The sequence below is a fragment of the Pagrus major genome, chromosome 24, assembly GCF_040436345.1.
Source record: "Pagrus major chromosome 24, Pma_NU_1.0".
Taxonomy (NCBI): Eukaryota; Metazoa; Chordata; class Actinopteri; order Spariformes; family Sparidae; genus Pagrus; species Pagrus major.
Genome location: NC_133238.1, coordinates 14,608,116 through 14,633,566, shown reverse-complemented (window position 1 = coordinate 14,633,566; position 25,451 = coordinate 14,608,116). Strand labels below are relative to the sequence as shown.

Here is a 25,451-nt window from a genome sequence, read left to right as displayed (position 1 = left end):
AATCTCCATGCTGCACTTTACAGACCAGTGGTGAATCTGTCCAACATGGATCTGATGTTTGGCTCCATGATGTTAAATGTTCTCATTCACATAATATTCTGTTCCAGCTGCTGGAGGAGAACATTGTGACTTTTGTGAAGAACGAGCTGAAGAAGGTCCAAAAGGTTCTGACTTCAGATCGCTCAGAATACTTAGAGAGTCAGAGGGAGGATGAGGAGGTGTTGGATGGTAAGGATGAAGAGCAGAGGAGGAGCAGCAGAGAGGCATTTCTGAAGATCACACTTCACTTCCTGAGGAGAATGAAGCAGGAGGAGCTGGCTGACTGTCTGCAGAGCAGTAAGAGGATTTCTCTAAAGATTTAACATGATGGGTCAATGAGTCAATTTATAATGTCTCAACAGAAGGAGGAAAACGTGTTTATATGTGCAACTGTAGGGGAAGGAAATTGTCATATTTTCTTCATAAGTAACTTAATGAACTTGTTTGTTGTGTGTTTATTCAGGAAGTAATTCTGCAGTTTGTCAGCGTAAACTTAAATCTAACCTGAAGGAGAAGTTCCAGTGTGTGTTTGAGGGGATCGCTAAAGCAGGAAACCCAACCCTTCTGAATCAGATCTACACAGAGCTCTACATCACAGAGGGAGGGACTGCAGAGGTCAATGATGAACATGAGGTCAGACAGATTGAAGCAGCATCCAGGAAACCAGACAGACCAGAAACAACAGTCAGACAAGAAGACATCTTTAAAGCCTCACCTGGAAGAGACGAACCAATCAGAAGAGTGATGACAAAGGGAGTGGCTGGCATCGGGAAAACAGTCTTAACACAGAAGTTCACTCTGGACTGGGCTGAAGACAAAGCCAACCAGGACATACAGTTCACATTTCCATTCACTTTCAGAGAGCTGAATGTGCTGAAAGAGAAAAAGTTCAGCTTGGTGGAGCTTGTTCATCACTTCTTCACTGAAACCAAAGAAATCTGCAGCTTTGAAGAGTTCCAGGTTGTGTTCATCTTTGACGGTCTGGATGAGTGTCGACTTCCTCTGGACTTCCACAACACTGAGATCCTGACTGATGTTACAGAGTCCACCTCAGTGGATGTGCTGCTGACAAACCTCATCAGGGGAAATCTGCTTCCCTCTGCTCGCCTCTGGATAACCACACGACCTGCGGCAGCCAATCAGATCCCTCCTGAGTGTGTTGACATGGTAACAGAGGTCAGAGGGTTCAATGACCCACAGAAGGAGGAGTACTTCAGGAAGAGATTCAGAGATGAGGAGCAGGCCAGCAGAATCATCTCCCACATGAAGACATCACGAAGCCTCCACATCATGTGCCACATCCCAGTCTTCTGCTGGATCACTGCTACAGTTCTGGAGGATGTGTTGAAGACCAGAGAGGGAGGAGAGCTGCCCAAGACCCTGACTGAGATGTACATCCACTTCCTGGTGGTTCAGTCCAAAGTGAAGAACGTCAAGTATGATGGAGGAGCTGAGAGAGATTCACACTGGACTCCAGAGAGCAGGGAGATGATTGAGTCTCTGGGAAAACTGGCTTTTGAGCAGCTGCAGAGCGGCAACCTGATCTTCTATGAATCAGACCTGACAGAGTGTGACATCGATATCACAGCAGCCTCAGTGTACTCAGGAGTGTTCACACAGATCTTTAAAGAGGAGAGTGGACTGTACCAGGACAAGGTGTTCTGCTTCGTCCATCTGAGTGTTCAGGAGTTTCTGGCTGCTCTTCATGTCCATCTGACGTTCATCAACTCTGGTGTCAATCTGATGTCAGAAGAAGAGCAACCAGCATCCTGGTGGTCGGAAATGTTCGGAGGCAAATCAACACGTTTCTACCAGAGAGCTGTGGACGAGGCCTTAAAGAGTCCAAATGGACACCTGGACTTGTTCCTCCGCTTCCTCCTGGGTCTTTCACTGCAGACCAATCAGACTCTCCTCCGAGGTCTGCAGACACAGACAGGAAGTAGCTCACAGACCAATCAGGAAACAGTCGGTTACATCAAGAAGAAGTTTGAAGAGACTCTGCCTGCAGAGAGAAGCATCAATCTGTTCCACTGTCTGAATGAACTGAATGATCGTTCTCTAGTGAAGGAGATCCAACAGTACCTGAGTTCAGATAGTCTCTCCACAGATAAACTGTCTCCTGCTCAGTGGTCAGCTCTGGTCTTCATCTTACTGTCATCAGAAAAAGATCTGGACGTGTTTGACCTGAAGAAATACTCTGCTTCAGAGGAGGCTCTTCTGAGGCTGCTGCCAGTGGTCAAAGCCTCCAACAAAGCTCTGTAAGTGTGGAGAAGTTTTTTCAGAATGCAGTAAATGTGCTGTTATTGACCCAAATAGAAGTAATTTTCTTCTTCTGCTCATCATTCTTTATCCAGAAGTTCATGTTACTGTTTGTTGTGAAATCATTTATATATATATTTCTGGTAGATTTTTTTGCTATCAAACTTGTTTTCTTTCAATGTACCTTTCATTAATTCAGCTCCTGCGCAGCACGAACAATGAGGAGGGAGAACCTCATTTATGTTTGACATCATATGACTTTGATAACTGGATGTCTCTTCATTCTTGATTGAATTTTGATTTATTGTCACGCTGACAACATGTTTAGAACTGAACAGCACTGGAGCAAGAGATTATATATACCAGTCATTCCCAGAGAGGATTTTATTTGAGTTGCCAAATATATTTGCAGACTTTCGTTCATAGTCTTTAATTTAAGATCTGTATCTGCAGTACACCTTTGAGCCACATGGGGGCAGCTGTTGGTATCCAGTGCTTGATTTGTAAATCAGGAGGTCTCGAGCACAGAGACCGTCCTACTCTGGTGGGTCCTTCCTGTGGACTGCTACAATGGTGGGGAGAAATGGACTTTAGGCCCAATATTTTATTTACAACCACAGAAAGCAGCAGGCCAAGAAACCCTATGAAGTGACATGTTCCATCTGTCTGTCTATCAGTCCATCTCTGCTCCATTTCAGTGCGATGGACAGCGTCGCACTTAGACACACATCCTGACTGAGTTCATCATTTCACTGATTCACAGCACAACACCCACTTGCTTGTAGGACTTACAGTGATCATGTGCCAAAATATTTAAACACTAAGAAGCATTGAACCACATTCCAGCATAGTTTATGTGACATTACAACTCATAGCTTCAGGAAACCTGACCACTCTGTCTCTCTTTGATAACTGCATTGAGATGATCTCATTCATAATGTATTTGTAACATATATGTTTTTGGTGAACACAGTAGTTATTTAATGAAGTATCTCTTTGAAATGGCTGGTGTATTCAGCACAATATAAGTGGATGTGGATAAATAGTTTGGAGTGTTAATTTATGCACAGATCTGCTCTTTTCAAGTTTATTAGACCTATTGTGAATTGGGTCGCAGTGTTATCATTTTTAAAATGTGGGACCCCCTGCGGTGCTCCTGCAGCTCAGTTGGTAGAGCATGTGTCCCATGTACAGAGGCTTTGTCCTCACTGCAGCGGCCCAGGTTTCAAGTTCGACCTCTGATCCTTTGCTGCGTGTCATCCCCCCTCTCTCACCCCCATTTCCTGTCATATCTGTGAGCTGTCCTATATAAATAATCCTCCTAATATAAAGCCATGAAAAGGCCAATAAATACCTTTTTCCTTTAAATAAATAGATAAATACTTTTCTCTTTTTTAATGCGTCCCCAGAAGAAAAGTTGGGGAAAACCTGATACTGTATCACCAAAACTCAACATTTACCATGTTATCTATCTTCTTTTTTTTCTCTCCAGACTAAGTAGCTGTGACCTCTCAAAGAGAAGCTGTGCAGCTCTGTCCTCAGTTCTCAGCTCCCAGTCCTCTAGTCTGAGAGAGCTGGACCTGAGTAACAACAACCTGCAGGATTCAGGAGTGAAGGAGCTGTCTGTTGGACTGGAGAGTCCACAATGTAGACTTGAAACTCTCAGGTCAGATAGTTTATAGTTTGTCTCAAATTATTTGTTATTTCTTTAACGTTTGAATTCACTTCTCTCTCTCGTCAGAACTCGTATGTTTTGAAACAAGCCACTTTTTCTTGTTTCATGTCTGTTTAGTCCAGATTTAGTCTTGTTGATTTTTCATATCTCCGACATATTAGAGTAAAACAGAAAGGAAGTTCACATGTGCTACAATGATATTATAAATACTGTAAATGTCTTTTTACTGTTCACGTTCCAGATTGAGTGTCTGTCACCTCTCAGAGAGAAGCTGTGAAGCTCTGTCCTCAGTTCTCAGCTCCCAGTCCTCTAGTCTGAGAGAGTTGGACCTGAGTAACAACGACCTGCAGGATTCAGGAGTGAAGCTACTTTCTGCTGAACTGAAGAGTTCACACTGTGTCATGGAAACTCTCAGGTCAGGATTCATTACATTATTTCATTATTTCATGTAACTTTACAATTGGAGCAGGTCTTGATCATACTCTTACTATTATTCAGTTTATTTAAGAGACCCAACATTTCCCCTATGAACAAGCACTTGAAACAGTGTTGAGAAAAAAAATGCCATTTAACAGGCAGAAACCTCAAGAAGAACCTGACTTAGTGGCCATCTGGGTTGTATCGGCAAGATACAATTACACAAGATTCCCGCCTTTTCAAGAATCTTGTGCCGATATTCTGCCTCGCTGTAGGTGTGAAAGTTACAAAGGTGGAATGGGGGGACAGTTTCATTCCACCTCTGATCCTCCAACAGAGGTAGTAACACAGCCAAAACACAGGCAAGACGACCTGTGTGGACAGGAGTGTGATGTTCTGATAGTGTTCACAGTCTGACAACTTAACAGATCCTTCACTCATCAAAGTAACAATATAAAACCAATGACACCACTAATCTATTTATATATAATTAAAATGTGGGTGCCATGAGGTTTTTGACATTCATGCTCCCCTCAGGATGAACTGTAATTACTTTGGTGATCCTCCATCATCAGGTCATCATTTTAATCTGTACAATATGTTGGTTCATGACCAAATATTTGCAAAACTAATGGCATTTCCATCAGCTTCAGTTATACTCTGTGTTTAGTGCTGAATAGTAAATTAGTGAAAACTAAGATGATGAATATAATAAACGTTAAACCCTTAAACACAGATGTGCACTGAATCATCAGGACCCTCAGCTGATCTGTGATGTGTGTTGTTTTGTGTGTCTGCAGGCTGTCAGGCTGTCTGATCACAGAGGAAGGCTGTACTTCGCTGGCCTCAGCTCTGGACTCCAACCCCGCCCATCTGAGAGAGCTGGACCTGAGCTACAATCATCCAGGAGACTCAGGAGTGAAGCTGCTGTCTGCTCGACTGGAGGATCCAGGCTGGAGACTGGACACTCTCAGGTATGAAGAGTCCTGCTGCAGCCACAGACAGTCAGTGTGAGACTCTGTATCTCGACTGTAGATGGTTCAGTGTCGGGAGGTCTGCTTCGTTTACTCCACCTCCAGTTGTTCAGTTCAGGAGAAAAGGCAGCACGGCACGAAGCCAAGAGTTACAAGTGCAGAGAGGAAGATGAGAAGAAGAGATAAAGATCAGCGACCAGGAGAGTCTTCGCACAAACACTAAAGTTAGACCTCTTTTTTCAGACTAGTTTAGTGCCTGTTCAAAATGTGCCTGTTTGATTTGTTGGCCTCTGGTTTTGCTGCTTGATGAACCATCATCCAAACTACTTCACACTCCACACTGATTGCAGAGGGTCATCAAAACATTAACATTAAATCTAATTTCCACCACGTCACTGCTGTGTTATGATATTAATAATAACAATAGACCCTCTGTGTCAGATGTCTGATCAGAAAATACTGAACCTCAAATTCAAAAGATTTCTGTGACACATAAATGAATTTAATCACTGAATGTCATAGAAACTCTTTCCCTGAACTGGAGAATCAGTGTTTCTGCCAAAGTGCTTGACTTTGAACTTAAAATGGTTCTGACATGGATCTTTATCAACACTGGAGTAACTGCATTCTAGATCATCACTGACACGTGTATCTGTGCCTCAGTGTGAAACCATTTACAGACTGTAACAACTGTCTGTGGCATCAGTTTAAAGTGAACAGAAGATATAAAACAGTCCAATAACAACGTTAGATGACACGAGGTGGAACATTCCCGTCACATCACCAGAACAACAGCAGTGCATAGGTTAATTTAAGATGGGTCAGTGGTGCCGTCTTGGCTCCTGTCATGAGGAAACTGCTGCTCCAGCTGAGTTTGGGCTGTTTTGGGTAGTTCTCATTATAACAGCCTGCAGGGGCAGGAAAGCTTCAGTGTTTTGCACCGTCAGCAAAATCAAATGACAAAAGAAAAGAAAACATTCAGTGATCAATCATCTGCTCCATTGATTAACATGATATGTGACCTGTGCAGAGCTGCAGCTCTCTACAGTAGCTGGTGGACCTCTGGTTTAATGCTGTTGTAATGTACTTCAGCCTGGCTCGTAGCTGCTGACTCAGCTTCACTTTCAGCTGTTCTGGAGTCGTGTTCAGGTTCTGCTGGTGGAAATCCAATGTTTCCTGATTTTGCTGCTTCACAATAAAAGCTTTCAAATAACGACATAATGCAGGACCTTTATTGTGAAGGATTTATAGGAAGTGTTAAATGCAGGAAGATGGCGTGACAACGTTGCATGAATGGAGTTTTAATTTCTCTTGTGTGGCAGCAAACAACACACATGGTTTCAGTTACTAACTGAGTCCATCCACACACTTTATGGCCGACTACAGTAATAACAGCGTGCACTTTACTGTGACTGCAGCAACGTGCTCGTAGCTCTGTCACATACCGGAGAGACTCACTCCTACCAACACAACACAGAGTAGTGTTTGTTGTCACTAATCATAGGGCTGCAACTAACAACTATTTTCATAACACATTAATCACTTAAAAAGACAAAAGCTGATTTATTTATATTTTTATTAAAAAATAAAACATTGCTGTCACATTTTCCTCTTTAGTCTTGTTCAGTTCACTTTCAAACAACTTCAAAGTGTAAAAGCAACATAAATGTATTAGAGGTGTGGAAATGTCTCCATTATAAGATGCATCACGATGCAGAGACAGAGCAGAATCCAGAGTCTGCAGCTCATGTTGATTGTTGATTGTTCGGCCTCAGCTGAACAATAAAGTTACGTTGTGACGTTGCTCCCATGTTTTGAACTGTGGGAGGATTTCTGACTAACGTTCCTGATGTAGGAGGGATGTTGGAGGGAGGCAGAGATCATCTGAGAGGGATTAAAAAGAGTGTTTTTTAAACGGACATCTCGGGACACATGTCAGATTTTATGAACTTGCTGTGAAGCAGGAACTGGACGAGACTTCTGCCTCACAACAATCACTAATCACGTCGGCCATTTTCAGCTGAAGCTAACGTCTGCAGCCATAAATAATAACTGTTACAGCAGCCCGGCTGATCAGCCGAGATCTGAGGAGGTGCTGTCAACTCTGCTGTCCAACTCTGAGAGAGGTGTGTGCAGCAGAGTCAGTAGATGTTTCATCTTAAAGCTGCCATGTGAAAACTATATTATTGTAGACACACGTGAAAGACGCTGCAGATGGAGACATGTTTTGTTTGATTACTGAAAAGATGCAGCTTTTATTTTGTAGCCTGCTGTAGTCTGATGATTGGAAGGACTTTCAGAATAAAAGGGGGTTTTAAATGATGAAAAGCAGCCGTGTGCAGTGATACAGATCATCGAGGATGACGAACACTGAGATGCGTCGAGAATCGTCGACAGCTGAATCGTAATCGAATCGTGAGGCCGGTGAAGATTCACACCTATAAAATGTTTGTTACATGAAGAATGCAAAAGTAAAATATAGTTTGTTTTCTAAAGTGCCAGTTGACAGTAGATGAAGAAACATGAACAGTCCTACTAGGGGAGAACCCAAAGAGCTGTGATCCAGCAGCAGTCTATGTTCTGCTGCCACAAACTGAGGGACAGTGAGTGACAGTCAGCTGAGAGTTGTTCATGTTATATGTGACGACACTTATTATTTAGTGTTGTGCTGTTATTGTCAGCTTTGGTTATAGTTCTGTCTCTGTTGTGTTTTGATCTACTGTACTCGTCTTTACACCAGAATGTTCTTCTTCTTTATCTTCTCAATGTTTGTGCGCTTGCTTTGGCCACATGTTTGTGTTACATGGTGCCAATAAAGACAGTTTTGAATTTAGAAAATGAAATAAAACAATAACTGGACATTGTGAATGCAGCCTCAGCCGTGCACTGAGAATAAAAAGGACATGTAATATATATTTGAACAGAACAGATATGCTCAAGTTTCTATTGTGCAGAAATAAAGACTTGACTTCAGACGATCTCTTACTATGACATGAAATATTGTAAAAACTCCTCTTATGTCCTCCAGTGTCTCTGAGGGGGGGCGACACTGATCCATCACAAACCTGAGAGCACAGGTGGAAGGTGTTTCTGTCTTAAACGCTGCTTTTTAAATTGAAAGCTGTGATGTAGCCGGGCCCTAATCTTGTGTTTGCAGGAACAACAGGTTTACTAATGGATGAAGTTCATCAGCTCCAAAAGTTCATTGTGTCCAAACTTTTGTCAGTCAGCCTGTCCAACAAACAAACACTGCTGCTCATTAAAACACTGAACAATCAGTGGCTAAAGGGACAGACACTACGGATCAGTGTAGACAGGTTCTGGTTTTGAAAGGTTTACTAAGTTCCCGTGCCGAGTCTCCTTCACCCGTAGTGGCTCCGACCTGCTTTCTCTTCAGCTGCTCAGTGATGTGGTGCTACCGGGCCATGTGAGAGCAGCTCTGCACATCTTGTAGCTGTTTTCTTTGAACACTTTAATATAAAGTGCTGCCACTTTTGATGACTTGGCTCGTACACTTTTCTCTTCTGTAACGTTTGTAGTTCCCGTTGCCTCCGTGGCCTCCGCTATATTGCAAATGCTAACGGAGCCCATTCAGAAAGGAGACGGTGCGACTCCGAGTAGCTTCCTGTTTCATCACCTGAGCTACGCGAGGCGCCATTGGCTGGCTTACTGCTCCCCACCGCAGGAGACCAGAACTGCTGCACTGACTGTGTTTTCCTGACGTGTCTTCGGCTCGACCGTCTTTGACTATGAAGTGAAGCAGCTCGCTCCGTGCCACAGCGCCTGCATCGTAACGTCAACCAACTAATCCACCGTGAAACTGGTCGGCAGCTGTTTTTATAATGGATTTAATGGGTCAGTTGTCGCGGCCCTAAAAACTTCTAACATTGAATTCAAAGTCAACGCTGCACTTCTGTGAGTCCTCAGCAACAAACCTGCCAAGTATAAAGTAGACTGGATGAACGGTTCTGGAGACATGTGGACCACAGACAGACAGACAGAAAGACAGATTCCTGGCTTCATAGTCAGATGTTCCTCTGTCACATCTGGACACATCATGTTTACCACAGCAGATTTCACACTAAGAGACATGTTCTGTCATTTGTTGTGCTTTTAATGGCATCAAACATGACATGAAGTTCTCCTCACAGTAACTATTACTGCTGTAACATCCATCAGATATCAATCCAGCACCAAACTATAGGAACATGAACATGAACACATGAAATGATGCTGTTTCTACCACAAACAGCTTCAGTGACACTTGTGAGCTTCTGGAGGGAAACAGTCTGGGAGTCTCTGTCTCTTGGTTTTGTGGCAGAGGTCGGGAACCAACGTCCAACGTTTCCTGATGATTTATTACGTATAAACTGTATTTGTTTCTTTGCACAGTGAAACAAAGCAGCAGAAACACAGCGAGAACAAAAAGCAGACTGTGCAGCTGAGATTCAGAAAAGCCCTGGAAGCTTCAAACAGGAATCTGACCTCAAAAGTTCTGACATCCAAATCCAAAAGTCCTGTAATATACAAACATAAGCACAAGCTGACATTGGATCAGACAGCAAGCGTCAGGTAGCCCACAGGAAACAGCAGCAACATCCAATAACATAAAGATGAAGTCATAAATCCAAACAGAGGTTTGTGTGTGTCCTCACATGTTGTCGTCCTCTTTCACACACACCAACATCCTGTGGCTCACTCTCAGTGTGTGAGGAGAGTGGCAGAGGTGAAGAGGTTCAGGGAAACAGGGAGAAGCAGCCTGATGGACATGTTGTGTTTCTGTGTATGAGTCATGTCATGTCCATGTTTGCATGCTGAAAGAGGATGTGCTGCTCTGACCCCCCTCCTCCTTTCAGGGTGGAGCCTGCTGGAGTCCGATGGTTGACACCAGGTCTGAGGAAGTGTGAGTGTGTTTTTACTTTGATTCAGCTTCACACTGTGACATCACTCAGTCACATCTGTGATGTCATCACCACACTGATGATACATTAATAACTGCAGCTGTGTTGTGTCTTTTTCTCTCCATCAGATTCCTGTGAGCTCACAGTCGACACAAACACAGTCAGCAGAGACATCAAACTGTCTGACAACAACAGGAAGATGACACGTGTGGAGGAGCATCAGTCATATCCTGATCATCCAGAGAGGTTTGAGTGTCGTCAGCTGCTGTGTAGAACTGGTCTGACTGGTCGCTGTTACTGGGAGGTCGAGTGGAGAGGAGATGTTTCTATATCAGTGAGTTACAGAAGAATCAGAAGGAGAGGAGACATTAATGACTGTGTGTTTGGATGTAATGATCAGTCCTGGAGTCTGGGGTGCTCTAATGATGGTCGTTACTATGTCTGTCACAATGACAGACAAACACACATCTCCTCCTCCTCCTCCTCCTCCTCGTCCTCCTCCTCCTCCTCCTCCTCCTCCTCCTCCTCCTCCTCTGGTAGAGTAGCAGTGTATGTGGACTGTCCTGCTGGCACTCTGTCCTTCTACAGAGTCTCCTCTGACTCACTGATCCACCTCCACACCTTCAGCACCACATTCACTGAACCTCTTTATCCTGGATTTGGGTTCATGTACAGTTCTGGTTCCTCCTCAGTGTGTCTGTGTGGTGTTTAGTCTGCAGAGTCTCCTCCTGTCACAGAAACATTGTCAGTGCTGAACAGTTGAGTCTGTACAGGATCACAGTCACATCAATCTTTCAGCTTCTTGTAATAAATTCATCAGTGAACTTTGTACAAAATGATTCAAACTGATTGTAAAGATTGATGGTTTCCTCGTCATCAATGATTCTGTTCTGCACATTAAAACTGAGACATCACTTCACTTTGTTCTGCACTTGTTGTATTTGACAGTCGTCAGCATGAAGCTGGTGACTCACAGAAGGACTTTAACAGGCAGCCGCTGTAAAGACTTTAAAACAGGCGTAACGTGCGTCTCCTTCTGGTCTGAGTCAGCAGTCGTGCAGCAGGATGTTGAATTAGCTGCTTTCATAATGTTTCTGTGCGAGTGTTACGGCCTCCGTTCATAAAAGTCAGAGCTGAGGCTCAGAAGGGGCTGGAGGAGGCAACATATGAAGGACACCAGACACAAGGTTCATAGTTCACTCACAGCTTTTATTACATCGTTCAAATTATTCCCAAAAGAAACCCAGGAACAAACAAAAAGGGGCTGAAAGGAACAAAAGATAACCACCTACACTATGTATAAAGTAGAGACACTGTTAGCTAGGTGTAGAGTAGCATTTCTGTTAGCTAGGTGTAGATCAGAGGCACTGTTAGCTAGGTGTAGAGCAGAGACACTGTTAGCTAGGTGTAGAGTAGCATTTCTGTTAGCTAGGTGTAGAGCAGAGGCGCTGTTAGCTAGGTGCAGAATAGAGGCACTGTTAGCTAGGTGTAGAGCAGAGGCTCTGTTAGCTAGGTGTAGAGCAGAGGCTCTGTTAGCTAGGTGTAGAGCAGAGGCACTGTTAGCTAGGTGTAGAGCAGAGGCACTGTTAGCTAGGTGTATAGCAGAGGCACTGTTAGCTAGGTGTAGAGTAGCATTTCTGTTAGCTAGGTGTAGAGCAGATGCACTGTTAGCTAGATGCAGAGTAGAAGCACTGTTAGCTAGGTGCAGAGTAGAGGCACTATTAGCTAGGTGTTTTGTAGAGACACTGTTAGCTAGGTGTAGAGTAGCATTTCTGTTAGCTAGGTGTTTAGTAGCGACACTGTTAGCTAGGTGTTTAGTAGAGGTACTGTTAGCTAGGTGTAGAGTAGAGACAGTGTTAGCTAGGTGTAGAGTAGCATTTCTGTGAGCTAGGTGCAGAGTAGAGACAGTGTTAGCTAGGTGTAGAGCAGATGCACTGTTAGCTAGGTGCAGAGGAGTAGAGGCACTGTTTGCTAGGTATAGAGCAGAGGCACTGTTAGCTAGGTGCAGAGCAGAGGCAATGTTAGCTAGGTGTAGAGCAGACGCTCTGTTAGCTAGGTGTAGAGTAGCATTTCTGTTAGCTAGGTGTAGAGCAGATGCACTGTTAGCTAGGTGTAGAGCAGAGGCACTGTTAGCTAGGTGTAGAACAGAGGCACTGTTAGCTAGGTGTAGATCAGAGGCACAGTTAGCTAGGTGTAGAGTAGCATTTCTGTTAGCTAGGTGTAGAGCAGATGCACTGTTAGCTAGGTGCAGAGTAGAGGCACTATTAGCTAGGTGTTTTGTAGAGACACTGTTAGCTAGGTGTAGAACAGAGGCACTGTTAGCTAGGTGCAGAGCAGAGGCACTGTTAGCTAGGTGTTTAGTAGAGACACTGTTAGCTAGGTGTAGATCAGAGGCACTGTTAGCTAGGTGTAGAGTAGCATTTCTCTTAGCTAGGTGCAGAGTAGAGGCACTATTAGCTAGGTGTTTTGTAGAGACACTGTTAGCTAGGTGTAGAACAGAGGCACAGTTAGCTAGGTGTAGAGTAGCATTTCTGTTAGCTAGGTGTAGAGCAGATGCACTGTTAGCTAGATGCAGAGTAGAAGCACTGTTAGCTAGGTGCAGAGTAGAGGCAATGTTAGCTAGGTGTAGAGCAGACGCTCTGTTAGCTAGGTGTAGAGTAGCATTTCTGTTAGCTAGGTGTAGAGCAGATGCACTGTTAGCTAGGTGTAGAGCAGAGGCACTGTTAGCTAGGTGCAGAGCAGAGGCACTGTTAGCTAGGTGTTTAGTAGAGACACTGTTAGCTAGGTGTAGATCAGAGGCACAGTTAGCTAGGTGTAGAGTAGCATTTCTGTTAGCTAGGTGTAGAGTAGCATTTCTGTTAGCTAGGTGTAGAGCAGATGCACTGTTAGCTAGGTGTAGAGCAGAGGCACTGTTAGCTAGGTGCAGAGCAGAGGCAATGTTAGCTAGGTGTAGAACAGAGGCACTGTTAGCTAGGTGTAGATCAGAGGCACAGTTAGCTAGGTGTAGAGTAGCATTTCTGTTAGCTAGGTGTAGAGTAGCATTTCTGTTAGCTAGGTGTAGAGCAGATGCACTGTTAGCTAGGTGCAGAGTAGAGGCACTATTAGCTAGGTGTTTTGTAGAGACACTGTTAGCTAGGTGTAGAACAGAGGCACTGTTAGCTAGGTGCAGAGCAGAGGCACTGTTAGCTAGGTGTTTAGTAGAGACACTGTTAGCTAGGTGTAGATCAGAGGCACTGTTAGCTAGGTGTAGAGTAGCATTTCTCTTAGCTAGGTGCAGAGTAGAGGCACTATTAGCTAGGTGTTTTGTAGAGACACTGTTAGCTAGGTGTAGAACAGAGGCACAGTTACCTAGGTGTAGAGTAGCATTTCTGTTAGCTAGGTGTTTAGTAGCGACACTGTTAGCTAGGTGTTTAGTAGCGACACTGTTAGCTAGGTGTTTAGTAGAGGTACTGTTAGCTAGGTGTAGAGTAGCATTTCTGTTAGCTAGGTGCAGAGTAGAGACAGTGTTAGCTAGGTGTAGAGCAGATGCACTGTTAGCTAGGTGCAGAGGAGTAGAGGCACTGTTTGCTAGGTATAGAGCAGAGGCACTGTTAGCTAGGTGCAGAGCAGAGGCAATGTTAGCTAGGTGTAGAGCAGACGCTCTGTTAGCTAGGTGTAGAGTAGCATTTCTGTTAGCTAGGTGTAGAGCAGATGCACTGTTAGCTAGGTGTAGAGCAGAGGCACTGTTAGCTAGGTGCAGAGCAGAGGCAATGTTAGCTAGGTGCAGAGCAGAGGCACTGTTAGCTAGGTGTTTAGTAGAGACACTGTTAGCTAGGTGTAGATCAGAGGCACTGTTAGCTAGGTGTAGAGTAGCATTTCTCTTAGCTAGGTGCAGAGTAGAGGCACTATTAGCTAGGTGTTTTGTAGAGACACTGTTAGCTAGGTGTAGAACAGAGGCACAGTTAGCTAGGTGTAGAGTAGCATTTCTGTTAGCTAGGTGTAGAGCAGATGCACTGTTAGCTAGATGCAGAGTAGAAGCACTGTTAGCTAGGTGCAGAGTAGAGGCACTATTAGCTAGGTGTTTTGTAGAGACACTGTTAGCTAGGTGTAGAACAGAGGCACTGTTAGCTAGGTGTAGAACAGAGGCACTGTTAGCTAGGTGTAGATCAGAGGCACAGTTAGCTAGGTGTAGAGTAGCATTTCTGTTAGCTAGGTGTTTAGTAGCGACACTGTTAGCTAGGTGTTTAGTAGAGGTACTGTTAGCTAGGTGCAGAGGAGTAGAGGCACTGTTTGCTAGGTATAGAGCAGAGGCACTGTTAGCTAGGTGCAGAGCAGAGGCAATGTTAGCTAGGTGTAGAGCAGACGCTCTGTTAGCTAGGTGTAGAGTAGCATTTCTGTTAGCTAGGTGTAGAGCAGATGCACTGTTAGCTAGGTGTAGAGCAGAGGCACTGTTAGCTAGGTGCAGAGCAGAGGCACTGTTAGCTAGGTGTTTAGTAGAGACACTGTTAGCTAGGTGTAGATCAGAGGCACAGTTAGCTAGGTGTAGAGTAGCATTTCTGTTAGCTAGGTGTAGAGTAGCATTTCTGTTAGCTAGGTGTAGAGCAGATGCACTGTTAGCTAGGTGCAGAGTAGAGGCACTATTAGCTAGGTGTTTTGTAGAGACACTGTTAGCTAGGTGTAGAACAGAGGCACTGTTAGCTAGGTGCAGAGCAGAGGCACTGTTAGCTAGGTGTTTAGTAGAGACACTGTTAGCTAGGTGTAGATCAGAGGCACTGTTAGCTAGGTGTAGAGTAGCATTTCTCTTAGCTAGGTGCAGAGTAGAGGCACTATTAGCTAGGTGTTTAGTAGAGACACTGTTAGCTAGGTGTAGAGCAGAGGCACTGTTAGCTAGGTGTAGAACAGAGGCACTGTTAGCTAGGTGCTAAGTGCAGAGCAGAGGCACTGTTAGCTAGGTGTAGAGCAGATGCACTGTTAGCTAGGTGTTTAGTAGAGACACTGTCAGCTAGGTGTAGAACAGAGGCACTGTTCGCTAGGTGTAGATCAGAGGCACAGTTAGCTAGGTGTAGAGTAGCATTTCTGTTAGCTAGGTGTAGAGCAGATGCACTGTTAGCTAGGTGCAGAGTAGAGGCACTGTTAGCTAGGTGTAGAGCAGAGACACTGTTAGCTAGGTGTAGAACAGAGGCACTGTTAGCTAGGTGCAGAGCAGAGGCAATGTTAGCTAGTTGTAGAGCAGACGCTCTCTTAGCTAGGTGTAGAGTAGCATTTCTGTTAGCTAGGTGTAGAGCAGATGCACTGTTAGCTAGGTGCAGAGTTGAGGCACTGTTAGCTAGGTGTAGAGTAGCATTTCTGTTAGCTAGGTGTAGAGTAGAGGCACAGTTAGCTAGGTGTAGAGTAGCATTTCTGTTAGCTAGGTGTAGAGCAGATGCACTGTTAGCTAGGTGCAGAGTAGAGGCACTATTAGCTAGGTGTTTTGTAAAGACACTGTTAGCTAGGTGTAGAACAGAGGCACTGTTAGCTAGGTGCAGAGCAGAGGCACTGTTAGCTAGGTGTAGAGCAGACGCTCTGTTAGCTAGGTGTAGAGTAGCATTTCTGTTAGCTAGGTGTAGAGCAGATGCACTGTTAGCTAGATGCAGAGTAGAAGCACTGTTAGCTAGGTGTTTAGTAGAGACACTGTTAGCTAGGTGTAGAACAGAGGCACTGTTAGCTAGGTGTAGATCAGAGGCACAGTTAGCTAGGTGTAGAGTAGCATTTCTCTTAGCTAGGTGTAGAGCAGATGCACTGTTAGCTAGGTGTTTAGTAGAGACACTGTTAGCTAGGTGTAGAGCAGATGCACTGTTAGCTAGGTGTTTAGTATAGGCACTGTTAGCTAGGTGTTTAGTAGAGGTACTGTTAGCTAGGTGTAGAGTAGAGACAGTGTTAGCTAGGTGTAGAGTAGCATTTCTGTTAGCTAGGTGCAGAGTAGAGACAGTGTTAGCTAGGTGTAGAACAGAGGCACTGTTAGCTAGGTGCAGAGTAGAGACAGTGTTAGCTAGGTGTAGAGCAGATGCTCTGTTAGCTAGGTGTAGAGTAGCATTTCTGTTAGCTGGGTGTAGAGCAGATGCATTGTTAGCTAGGTGCAGAGTTGAGGCACTGTTAGCTAGGTGTAGAGTAGCATTTCTGTTAGCTAGGTGTAGAGTAGAGGCACTATTAGCTAGGTGTTTTGTAGAGACACTATTAGCTAGGTGTTTTGTAGAGACACTGTTAGCTAGGTGCAGAGCAGACGCTCTGTTAGCTAGGTGTAGAGCAGACGCTCTGTTAGCTAGGTGTAGAGTAGCATTTCTGTTAGCTAGGTGTAGAGCAGATGCACTGTTAGCTAGGTGCAGAGTAGAGACAGTGTTAGCTAGGTGCAGAGTAGAGACAGTGTTAGCTAGGTGTAGAGTAGCATTTCTGTGGGATTGAGGAGGCTGAGAGGAGAGGGAGGATGGGGGAGGCTGAGAGGAGAGGGAGGATGGGGGGGGCTCAGATGGGAGCGATGGTGAATCAACAGGTTTCAGGTGAAGAACAGATTCTGGTTCTGGTCCTGGTCCAGGCTGACTGTCCACAGGGGGGCACAGTCGTCCATTACAGGGACCAGCTTGAGATCCAGGAGTCGGTGCCAAAGCTGCTTGTGGAGCCAACAACTCTGCAAATATTGCAAATAAAATAAAACACTTTTTAAACAGAATATTGATCTTGGCTTGATTTCAGGGCAGAACTTAGACAACTAGCAGTGAATTGATTTTGTATAAAGCTCCTTTAACAACTTGTTTATTTATTACAGACCATCATCATAATGGAAATGTAGTTACTGTCACTTAAAACGTGTTGAGATGGATCATTGATGGCACTGCCATTACTGTGGGACGCTCATCACACTGTTTCGGTCTCCACAATAACTTTGTTTCCATCCAAACATTTTCATGCAAAGTCAGTAACACCAAATGAAAAATACCTTATGAAAAATGTAAAATGTGATTTAATTTTATGAGTATCAACACAAAGTTTATGTGTTCAACCTCATCAGATTCTCTGTTAATGGTTAAAAGGCTGCGCAACAAATGCTGCTGGAAACGTCACATTAGCATAAATCTGTTTTGCCATTCAGTGTGAAAAATGACTGGATACACCTGAAAAAGTCTCAGATTTATTGGATATAAAAATGTAATGGCCAAACAGCGTGTGACATCATTCGGCACAGGTTTTAATTCACTTAAAATCCACTGAAACACATTTTTACCGGCTTTATTTGCATAAATGTTTCTGGCTAAATTGTGATGATTTGATTGACAGGTGGATGGAAAGAGCCATTGATTAACAGGCTGCAACAGAAGTGGTCATTTCTAAAAAGCCTCAGGGTGGATAAGGTTTGAATGTTGCAGTGGGCAACCTGTATATTTACACCTGTTGAATCTAGTGACACAGAGCCTATGAAAGTCGACACCATAGGACAGGAAAGTGTGACATGTTCACTCTGGACAAGGATGAAGTCACTTTTCAGTAGCTGCTCATAGAGTTTCCCCATTTTCTTCATCATCTCTCGGACAACCCCGTCAGTTTGGGAGATGTGATGCATCGTGTCCGCAGAAATCTGCCCATTGCCGCCCCGATGCCCCAGAAACAGGACCGGACAGTAGCCGAGGGCATTTAGTTTAAAACCTGCAAGAATTACAGAGAAGAAAAATATATGCAGTGACACCTCGGCATGACAGGAGTGAGACTGATCAGCAACAGCTCAACAGCAACGTCACTGCTTTGACAGATGTTAAGGTGCCTTTGTTGCTCAGCTCTCAGCAGCTAAGCTTTGTGCATATTGTCATAATATTTATGTATTTCATACATCATGTTCAGTGACAGTGTAACAATCATGTTGATCAGTAATAACACATCATGGTTTGTTGCAGCCCTGAGGTTGGTTTCACATGAACTAAAAAGCAAGACTGACTGACAAATAAGATGATTGTGTAGCTGTGTGAGAGGCCGACCCCTCGTTACATCACAGTGATTAAACTCTCAGATATCTGGGCCGACTTGATGGTCCTGCTGGAATTTATATGTTTCTTTGCAGATGATGCCCAGCGATCGTCCTTCAGCTTGTCTTGTTGTTTTTAATTCCTCATTCATGTGGAAAGGGCACACGCACTCTCTGCAAGTCTTCCTCCCGAGGGGATTTGGGGCCTGGCAGGTGGGCACAGCTGTTTTTGAGGCTTCGTCCTTCTGCACATGAGAGTGAAACATGTAGGGATCAGATCTGTTTGCTGTCAGGTGGTTACAGCATCAATTCATGGGGAAAAACACAAATACAGGATGTTATTTGTTCATGTATAATAGTCCTATTGCAGAAGAAGTGATAAAAACATTACATGCTGTCAATACTGGGCACAGCGTGTAAACTTCCACTGGTTTAAATGGGATGACTTTATTCATGCACACTATTCACATGCACTCAAACACAGATGACAAGTGAGGTGTTGGTGTGTTATAATTTAACAGCTAACACTGCTATTTCTTTACAGCTTTACATCACCATGTTAAAACAAGGCATTTCTTGTTCAGAACAGCGAACAGTCATACTAACATATAACTTACAGCAATATATAACACACACTGTCATCAGTTTATTACCTGAGACTGGATTTTTCTTTTCTTTTCCATCTTCTGTAACTGTTTCTCAGACGGGGCTGAGCTGTTCTGCCACCTGTTTTTCAGACAGCAGGACATACTTTATCACATTCACAGGATTATTTGAGTTGTTCATATTCACCCATTTCTGTTAGTGTAAGAAATGAGTCACACTAATAAGTGGACAGGACACAATTTACTCGATTCCTCTGATTCAGCTACATTGGAAAAGTTCAAGCCGACTTACCTGGGTCTGGTGTGGGTGTGGCTCAATTAAGGTTCCTCATGTCCCGACTGAATGGTGTCAACTACAAGTCCCAAGATGCATTGCAAATATAACGTCCAATCACTGACCTTGAAAGCTGTTGACCTGTCACTCACAGCGAGCTGAAATTAAACGATATTCTGAGACTTCAGCTGAATTATTTATGTATTTGAATTTTATTTCATTTTGAAATAAATGGTGGAAAAACGGTTTTCAGATTACTTCTCATAATTTGAAGGATTGTGGGTAATGTAGTGCATTTAGCTGTCCGACACTGACCATGAAACTCCGTGTTTCTCAGAGTCGAAGGGGGAAACACCAACATTGATTCTCAGAGAATTAAACCCATTTATGTTTTGTAATGAACAAAAACACACTGGTGTTTCTGTGTTGAAAAATACGGAGAATATCACTGAAAAACCACCTTAAACGTCGAGCTGACTGTCAGGAGAATATTTCCAGGTGTCAGGTTCACACTTGTCCAATGGGACTGACGCTCACGGCGTCTCTCAGCGCCGCGGCCGGGTCCAATAGTCAGGAGTGAATGGAGCTGGATCACTTGCTCTGAGCGTCACATTGGACTCAACTGGAATCCCCGTGCGTGGAAATGAGACGCTGAGGGAGACGTCGAGCGTCAGTAAACAACGTGAAAGGGCCCTGACCAAGCGTCGGCAGTGAGACTGTGTTGCAACAGCTGTTTTGAATTCTGGCTCTTGTTCCAGTAAAATCCAGAAATATCAGTGAAATGTCAGAAACAGGAAACATTGACTCGTCTGTAGCTTTAATTGTAAAGAGTCATTGTGAACAAAGTTGTAAATGGACAGTAAAATATGATCAGATGTACTCGACTCTCCACCTGAAACACTCTGACTTGTTTCATGTTTCTAATGATGAAACAAACAGTTTGATCGTGTTGGTTCACACATGTAATTATGTCCGTAGTGACGTCATAAACTGTCAACATCTGTTCATTTCTGTGTGATTATTATATGAGAAGAAAACACATTTTAATGACAATCATTGTGTTTCTCTCAGTGTTTTGTGGCTGTTGAAGTCCGGCTGTATTTTGAGGATGTTTGTTGGATTTGAATCTGTAAATATGAATCATCACTGACGTCCATTTGTTTGAGACGGTTCGTTGCATTATTAGTTGAAGCAAACTGGTGCTGAGTTCTGTATGTGTCATAATAATAATAATAAACTTTATTCATGCAGCAGTTTTCACAGTTAAAAAGGGTTTTACGAGGTTGAAACGGGATTAAAACATGTCAGAGTTGAGGCCAATAACAGCAGACGTGTATAAATAATCCAATAAATAAAGAGCAATATGGAGGATAATCAAACAGACGAGACATGTTGAAATGAAGCAGCCTGGTGGCAGCATTAATAAAAGACTTCCTGCTGATTTAAAAGATGTCAGTGATTGTGCCGCCTCAGAACAACACTGAACATTTCCCTCATTTGACTCCAGGACGACAAACAGTGAAACATGTGCAGTGAAATGTGACAGACTGAGATTTATACAGACTGAACAGTGTGATATGAGCTCACTGGATACACAACAGCTGTGCTGTGTTTTCACCAGCAGAGGGCGGCAACGTCCTCCAACTCCAGCAGAATAAAGCTGAATAAAGAGCAGAGAAAACTCAGAAAGTACTGAGAAATACTTCAAGCTGAGGCTTCACACAAATATCTGAGTTTTACTGTCACACACTTTATTTATACAGCAGCTTTAAACACAGTTCACAAAGTGCTCTGACAATCAAGCAAAAGCAGGAAAGTGAGGACGACGATATGACAGAATAAAGAGTGAAGAGTGGAGACGAACACGAGGAAGCCTCGTCTGAGGTCCAAACAAGAAGCAGAACAGAACATGTCAGAACACAAACAGGAAGTTGAGTCTGTGACAGAAACGTGACGACACGACAAGGACAAGATGACGGGAGAAAGTCACGACCACTTAAGTTACTTGATTCAATAGAGGAAAGAATTATATTTGGGCAGCAAATCCCCAAACTCTCTCCTGTTAATTGCTAAAGATGGGAAGGCGAGATGTCCTTTAAACTTCTCTCCAATCGTTAAAAACACTCAGAACAACTTGAATGAGTGGCTGCAAAGGGACTTGTCTCTAAAAGGCAGAGTGCTCCTGACCAAGGCTGAGGGGAAATCTGGGCTCACAGACGCAGCTCTCTCTTTACAGCTGGACAGTCACATCTGGAAAGATGCTGATAGGATGCTTTTTGACTTCATCTGGAAAAATCATACACGTTATATCAAAAAAGTGTTGTTATGAATAATTATGAATCCGTGGGCTCAACTTTTTGGACTTTAACACACTAAACAATACTTTTAAGATCCATTGGGCTGAGCACTTTGTAAAAAACCTGCTGTCTCAATGTGGAGTTTTATTCCCCACTGTATATTCTCTGGCTTTGGTGGTCTGAGCTTTATTTTGAACCGTAATTACAATGTGGACAAACTCCCTGTGAAACTGTCCACTTCCCATAAGCAGGTCCTTTCAGCGCCGTCTCTCATTTATAAGCACAGTTTCCCACCTCACAGGCGTCTAATCTGGAATAACAGATGTTCTATATAAAACAAGTCGCTCTTCGTTGAGAGTCGGGTTCAGGATCAGATTGTGCTGGTGGGCCAGCGATTTAACGGAGAGGGGCAACTTTCCTCTCATAGAGAGTTTCCATCAACATGTAATATTCCAGTTGCGCCACGAGAATTTGTTTTACTTTAGAAATACTGGCAGACCTGCACCCACCTGTGTCTCCCTCCCGCTGTGGCTCAGTCACCTGCTGGAAAAGTCTGTTTTTCTAAACTTCCTGGAAATAATAAGAACATTCGTGTTTCAGAAAGAAGTTGTATCTTTTCCGAATGCTGCGCGTTATTGGGACCGACCTGTAAACAACATTGAGTGGAAACAGGTTTGTGTGATTCCTCACAGATGCCTGAAAGCAAACAAGGTGAAAGAAGTGCCGCTCAGAATAACTCGCAGATGTCACCCTGCTAATCATCACATGGTTACATTTAAAAGAGACATCAGTACAAACTGTCTGTTTGTGAAGACCACTGTGGCAAAAATCAGAATCACAATCATTTTTGATTGATAGTGAGATCACAGTTATTTAACATGATTATTCATTGGCTTTGGTAACATCATGAATTTATTGAACATTGACAATAGCTTTTAAGCACAGCACTGCACCGCAATGCTAAGGCTTTTTACCAGACAAAAATAATAAATTGCGTTATTGCTCAATTAATATATTACTAGTGTGCACTTGAGCTGATATTGGTATGTTATTTACATGTTGATATATGCAGCAGCAATATTGCTAGATGGATCATTCATTAAATCTCAGCACGGAGTTTCACTTTCAGCTCTGCTGTGTTAGTAGACAAAATGCTATAGCACACACACTGAACCAAAAGGCTAACTTACTTTAAACTTCAGGTAAACAACTCACATTTAGACAGCAATTCCACCAGTCAGCACCTCTCTCTCTCTTTCTCTCTCTCCACCTCGCGAACCAATATACCAACGTAAGGCGGGGTCGGAGGGGGGAGCTCGCCTTTGAATACTTGAACAACGATCTCACCTTGTCTTTGCTCATCTCTAATCTCATCTTCAGAAGAGCTGCCAGGACTGACCACTGCTGCTTCTGCTGCTCCAGCTGCTGCGGCTGCGCCACTCTTTGTTTCTGAAACTGGTTAATATTGACAACTAACGTTAGCTGGCCTGTAATTGTCTTTATACTTACAGCCGCAAGCAGCCTGGTTGGCAGCTAGCTAAGCTAAAGACTTCACGTGAGCATACAAATATAAGCAGCAGCTGTCTGGAGTGGACTATGTTAACTTTAATTGGACTTTGCATGACAAGCTAACTTGGTTCACCTTTGGGAAAGAAAGCAGTCAGCAGCTGCCTCCCCTCGTTCTGCCGTCTTTCTTTTTGTTTCCTCTCTTTCTTTTTCTGATACCCCGATTTATGTTTTTTGGGCAGCATGATGTCCTGCACACAGGTCTCTGATCTGGGCGCACTGTCTGACCTTTTACACTTGTTGCCGGTCGCTGTTGGGCGGACTAAACCATTTTGCATCTCCAAGAGGGGGGCCCCAGAATGTCTAATATGTTGGGAGAACTGTGACATTAAGTTCATTCTCTCATTTGATGTGATCAATATATTTGAAATAAGTTATGACACCAAGTAATTGGAGGGCCCAATTCATTCGAAATAAAAACATCACAAAAAAAAAAAAAAAAAATCAGGATTTTCATGGGCCCCTCTCTCTACTCGGGCCCTGGGTAGTCAGGTCCACTTTTCCCCCCACTACCACGCCCATGATTGTCGGCTCCCTCACTGGTCTCCTTCTCCCACCATCACTCAGTTTGTGAGGACGACCTGCTCCAGGCAGATTTACATGTGTCATAGTCCTTCCATTTCTTAATGATGGAGTTAACTGAACTCTGGGGGATGTTCAGTGACGTGGAAATGTTTTTGTATCCGTCCCCTGACTCATACTTTTCAGTTACCTTCTCACAGAGGTGCTTGGAGTGTTCTGTTGTCTTCATGGTGTAATTGTAGCCATTAATACTGATTAACAGTGACTGGACCTTCAGACACAGGTGTCTTTATACTACAGTCACTGAGACACATTCACTGCACTCAGGTGATCTCAAGTTCACTAAGTGTGACACGACTAGCACCAACTGGACCTCTGTTGAATTAGGTCAGTCACAAGGGGGTGAACACTTACACAATCACTTGTTTTACATTATATATTTCTAATTTATTGACATAACTTTTTTTCACAATAAGTGTGGACTCATTACAGACAACACAATCACTAAAATGATGACATTTAGCTCAAAAACTCACAACTAACAAAGTATTTGCAGTACAGCTGTAGAATTTTACAAGGTCCATCAACTTAATACAAGTTTTTACTTGTTTTGTTTTTTCATGAAAATCCAAGAAACAAGTGAAGAAACAACAGTGTTGTTTTTGAGTCTTTGAGTCAAAAACAACTAAAGTGAGAAGTGACTGACTTCCTGGTTCGGAGACACTCCACCAACAGTCTCTTCTTTATGTCACTTTGACCTTAAATGTGATCAATGATCAAACACATTTCCCTTGAATTAGTTTTTAGTGTTTTCTGGAAGCTTTATCCAGACGAGCCGTCTTATTTTGGAAGGATCTGACACTCTTTGAAAGTAACTAAGTACAATTATCCCAGTACTGTGCTGAAGTACTTGTACTCTACTTGAGTGTTTCTGCTACTTCACACTTGTACTGAGCTAAATCTAAATCAGCCCTCTGAGATATTGAACCTTTAACTTCTCTACATTAGTTGTGAATATGAAAGAGCATCCTGACAGAGAGATGTGTGACCGCGCCCTCATTAAGTGACAGTCGCTCATCTTGGGAATAAAAAACATTCGTTCAGATTTTACGGACCTGGACGTGAAATAATGTTTGTATTGAGCCGAGGAGCTAAAATGAATATTTAGTCCCGACGCAGAGAACGAGATGACGTCATCTAGTCTGCAGTCAATCAAACGTCACAAGCTGTGACTGGAAGATTCCCAGAAGTGGATGAAAAAGAGGCTCAATAGGTTTCACACACAGATAGAAAAGCTTGAAGATAACACAGCACAAGCCTGTGAAATAAAAGCAGTGGATGTGATATTAAAGCCAGTGAAAAGTCAATCAATAACTCAATAAATGATGGAGTAATGCAACATCTGAACACTTTCTTCTAAAACAGTGTGAAGGAAATGAAAATAATCCTTGTGTGCACATGAACTTCACTGCTCCTTGTTGAGCAGCGTGTTGCTCAGATCTTCCTCTACTTGTCTTTAGAAGCCATGTGGCGCCATCTGGTGGTGCAGAAATGAACTGCAGGATGTTGTATTAACACAGATGGTTCACATGGAATATAAACAGCAACATTAATGACTTTATATATCATCTACAATAATACATCAGAATGTATTAATGATACTTAGTCTTGATCATCTGAATGTGTAAATAAACTAAAGATACGTGTCAAGTAAAGTTAGAAAGTAGCATGAAGTGGAAACACGTGACTGAAGTACCTCAGGATTGTAGTTACGTGTAGTACTCGAGTAAATGTACTTTCCTCCACTGTTACTGGTGTTTCTAGAACAGTGAGTCCAGTCGTGTCTCGCTGGTTAAACTGGTGTTCAGAGCAGACGACTCACTTCCAGTCTGATGGCTCCATGACACCATCTAGTGGACTGACAGTAGAAGTGCAGCGTTCATGTGACGCTGATAT

At 43.4% G+C, this 25,451-nt stretch overlaps 1 protein-coding gene across 1 annotated transcript; it reads left to right on the top strand.

Moving 5' to 3' along the window:
- Nucleotides 1-366: 366 nt before the first annotated feature.
- On the top strand, nucleotides 367-11,184 carry LOC141020464 (NLR family CARD domain-containing protein 3-like). The gene is made up of 7 exons (XM_073495552.1): nucleotides 367-370; nucleotides 503-2,297; nucleotides 3,791-3,964; nucleotides 4,215-4,388; nucleotides 5,191-5,364; nucleotides 10,221-10,267; nucleotides 10,394-11,184. Exons 1-7 carry the CDS (start codon nucleotides 367-369, stop codon nucleotides 10,975-10,977), a joined length of 2,952 nt encoding a protein of 983 aa, XP_073351653.1. The 3' UTR covers nucleotides 10,978-11,184.
- Nucleotides 11,185-25,451: the final 14,267 nt, after the last annotated feature.

What these genes read in the sequence shown, in the direction of transcription:
- LOC141020464 (XM_073495552.1), top strand. An exon ending in TGTAGACTTGAAACTCTCAG is followed by an intron (nt 3,965 to 4,214) that starts GTCAGATAGTTT and finishes TTCACGTTCCAG; the next exon opens with ATTGAGTGTCTGTCACCTCT. An exon ending in GACACCAGGTCTGAGGAAGT is followed by an intron (nt 10,268 to 10,393) that starts GTGAGTGTGTTT and finishes TCTCTCCATCAG; the next exon opens with ATTCCTGTGAGCTCACAGTC.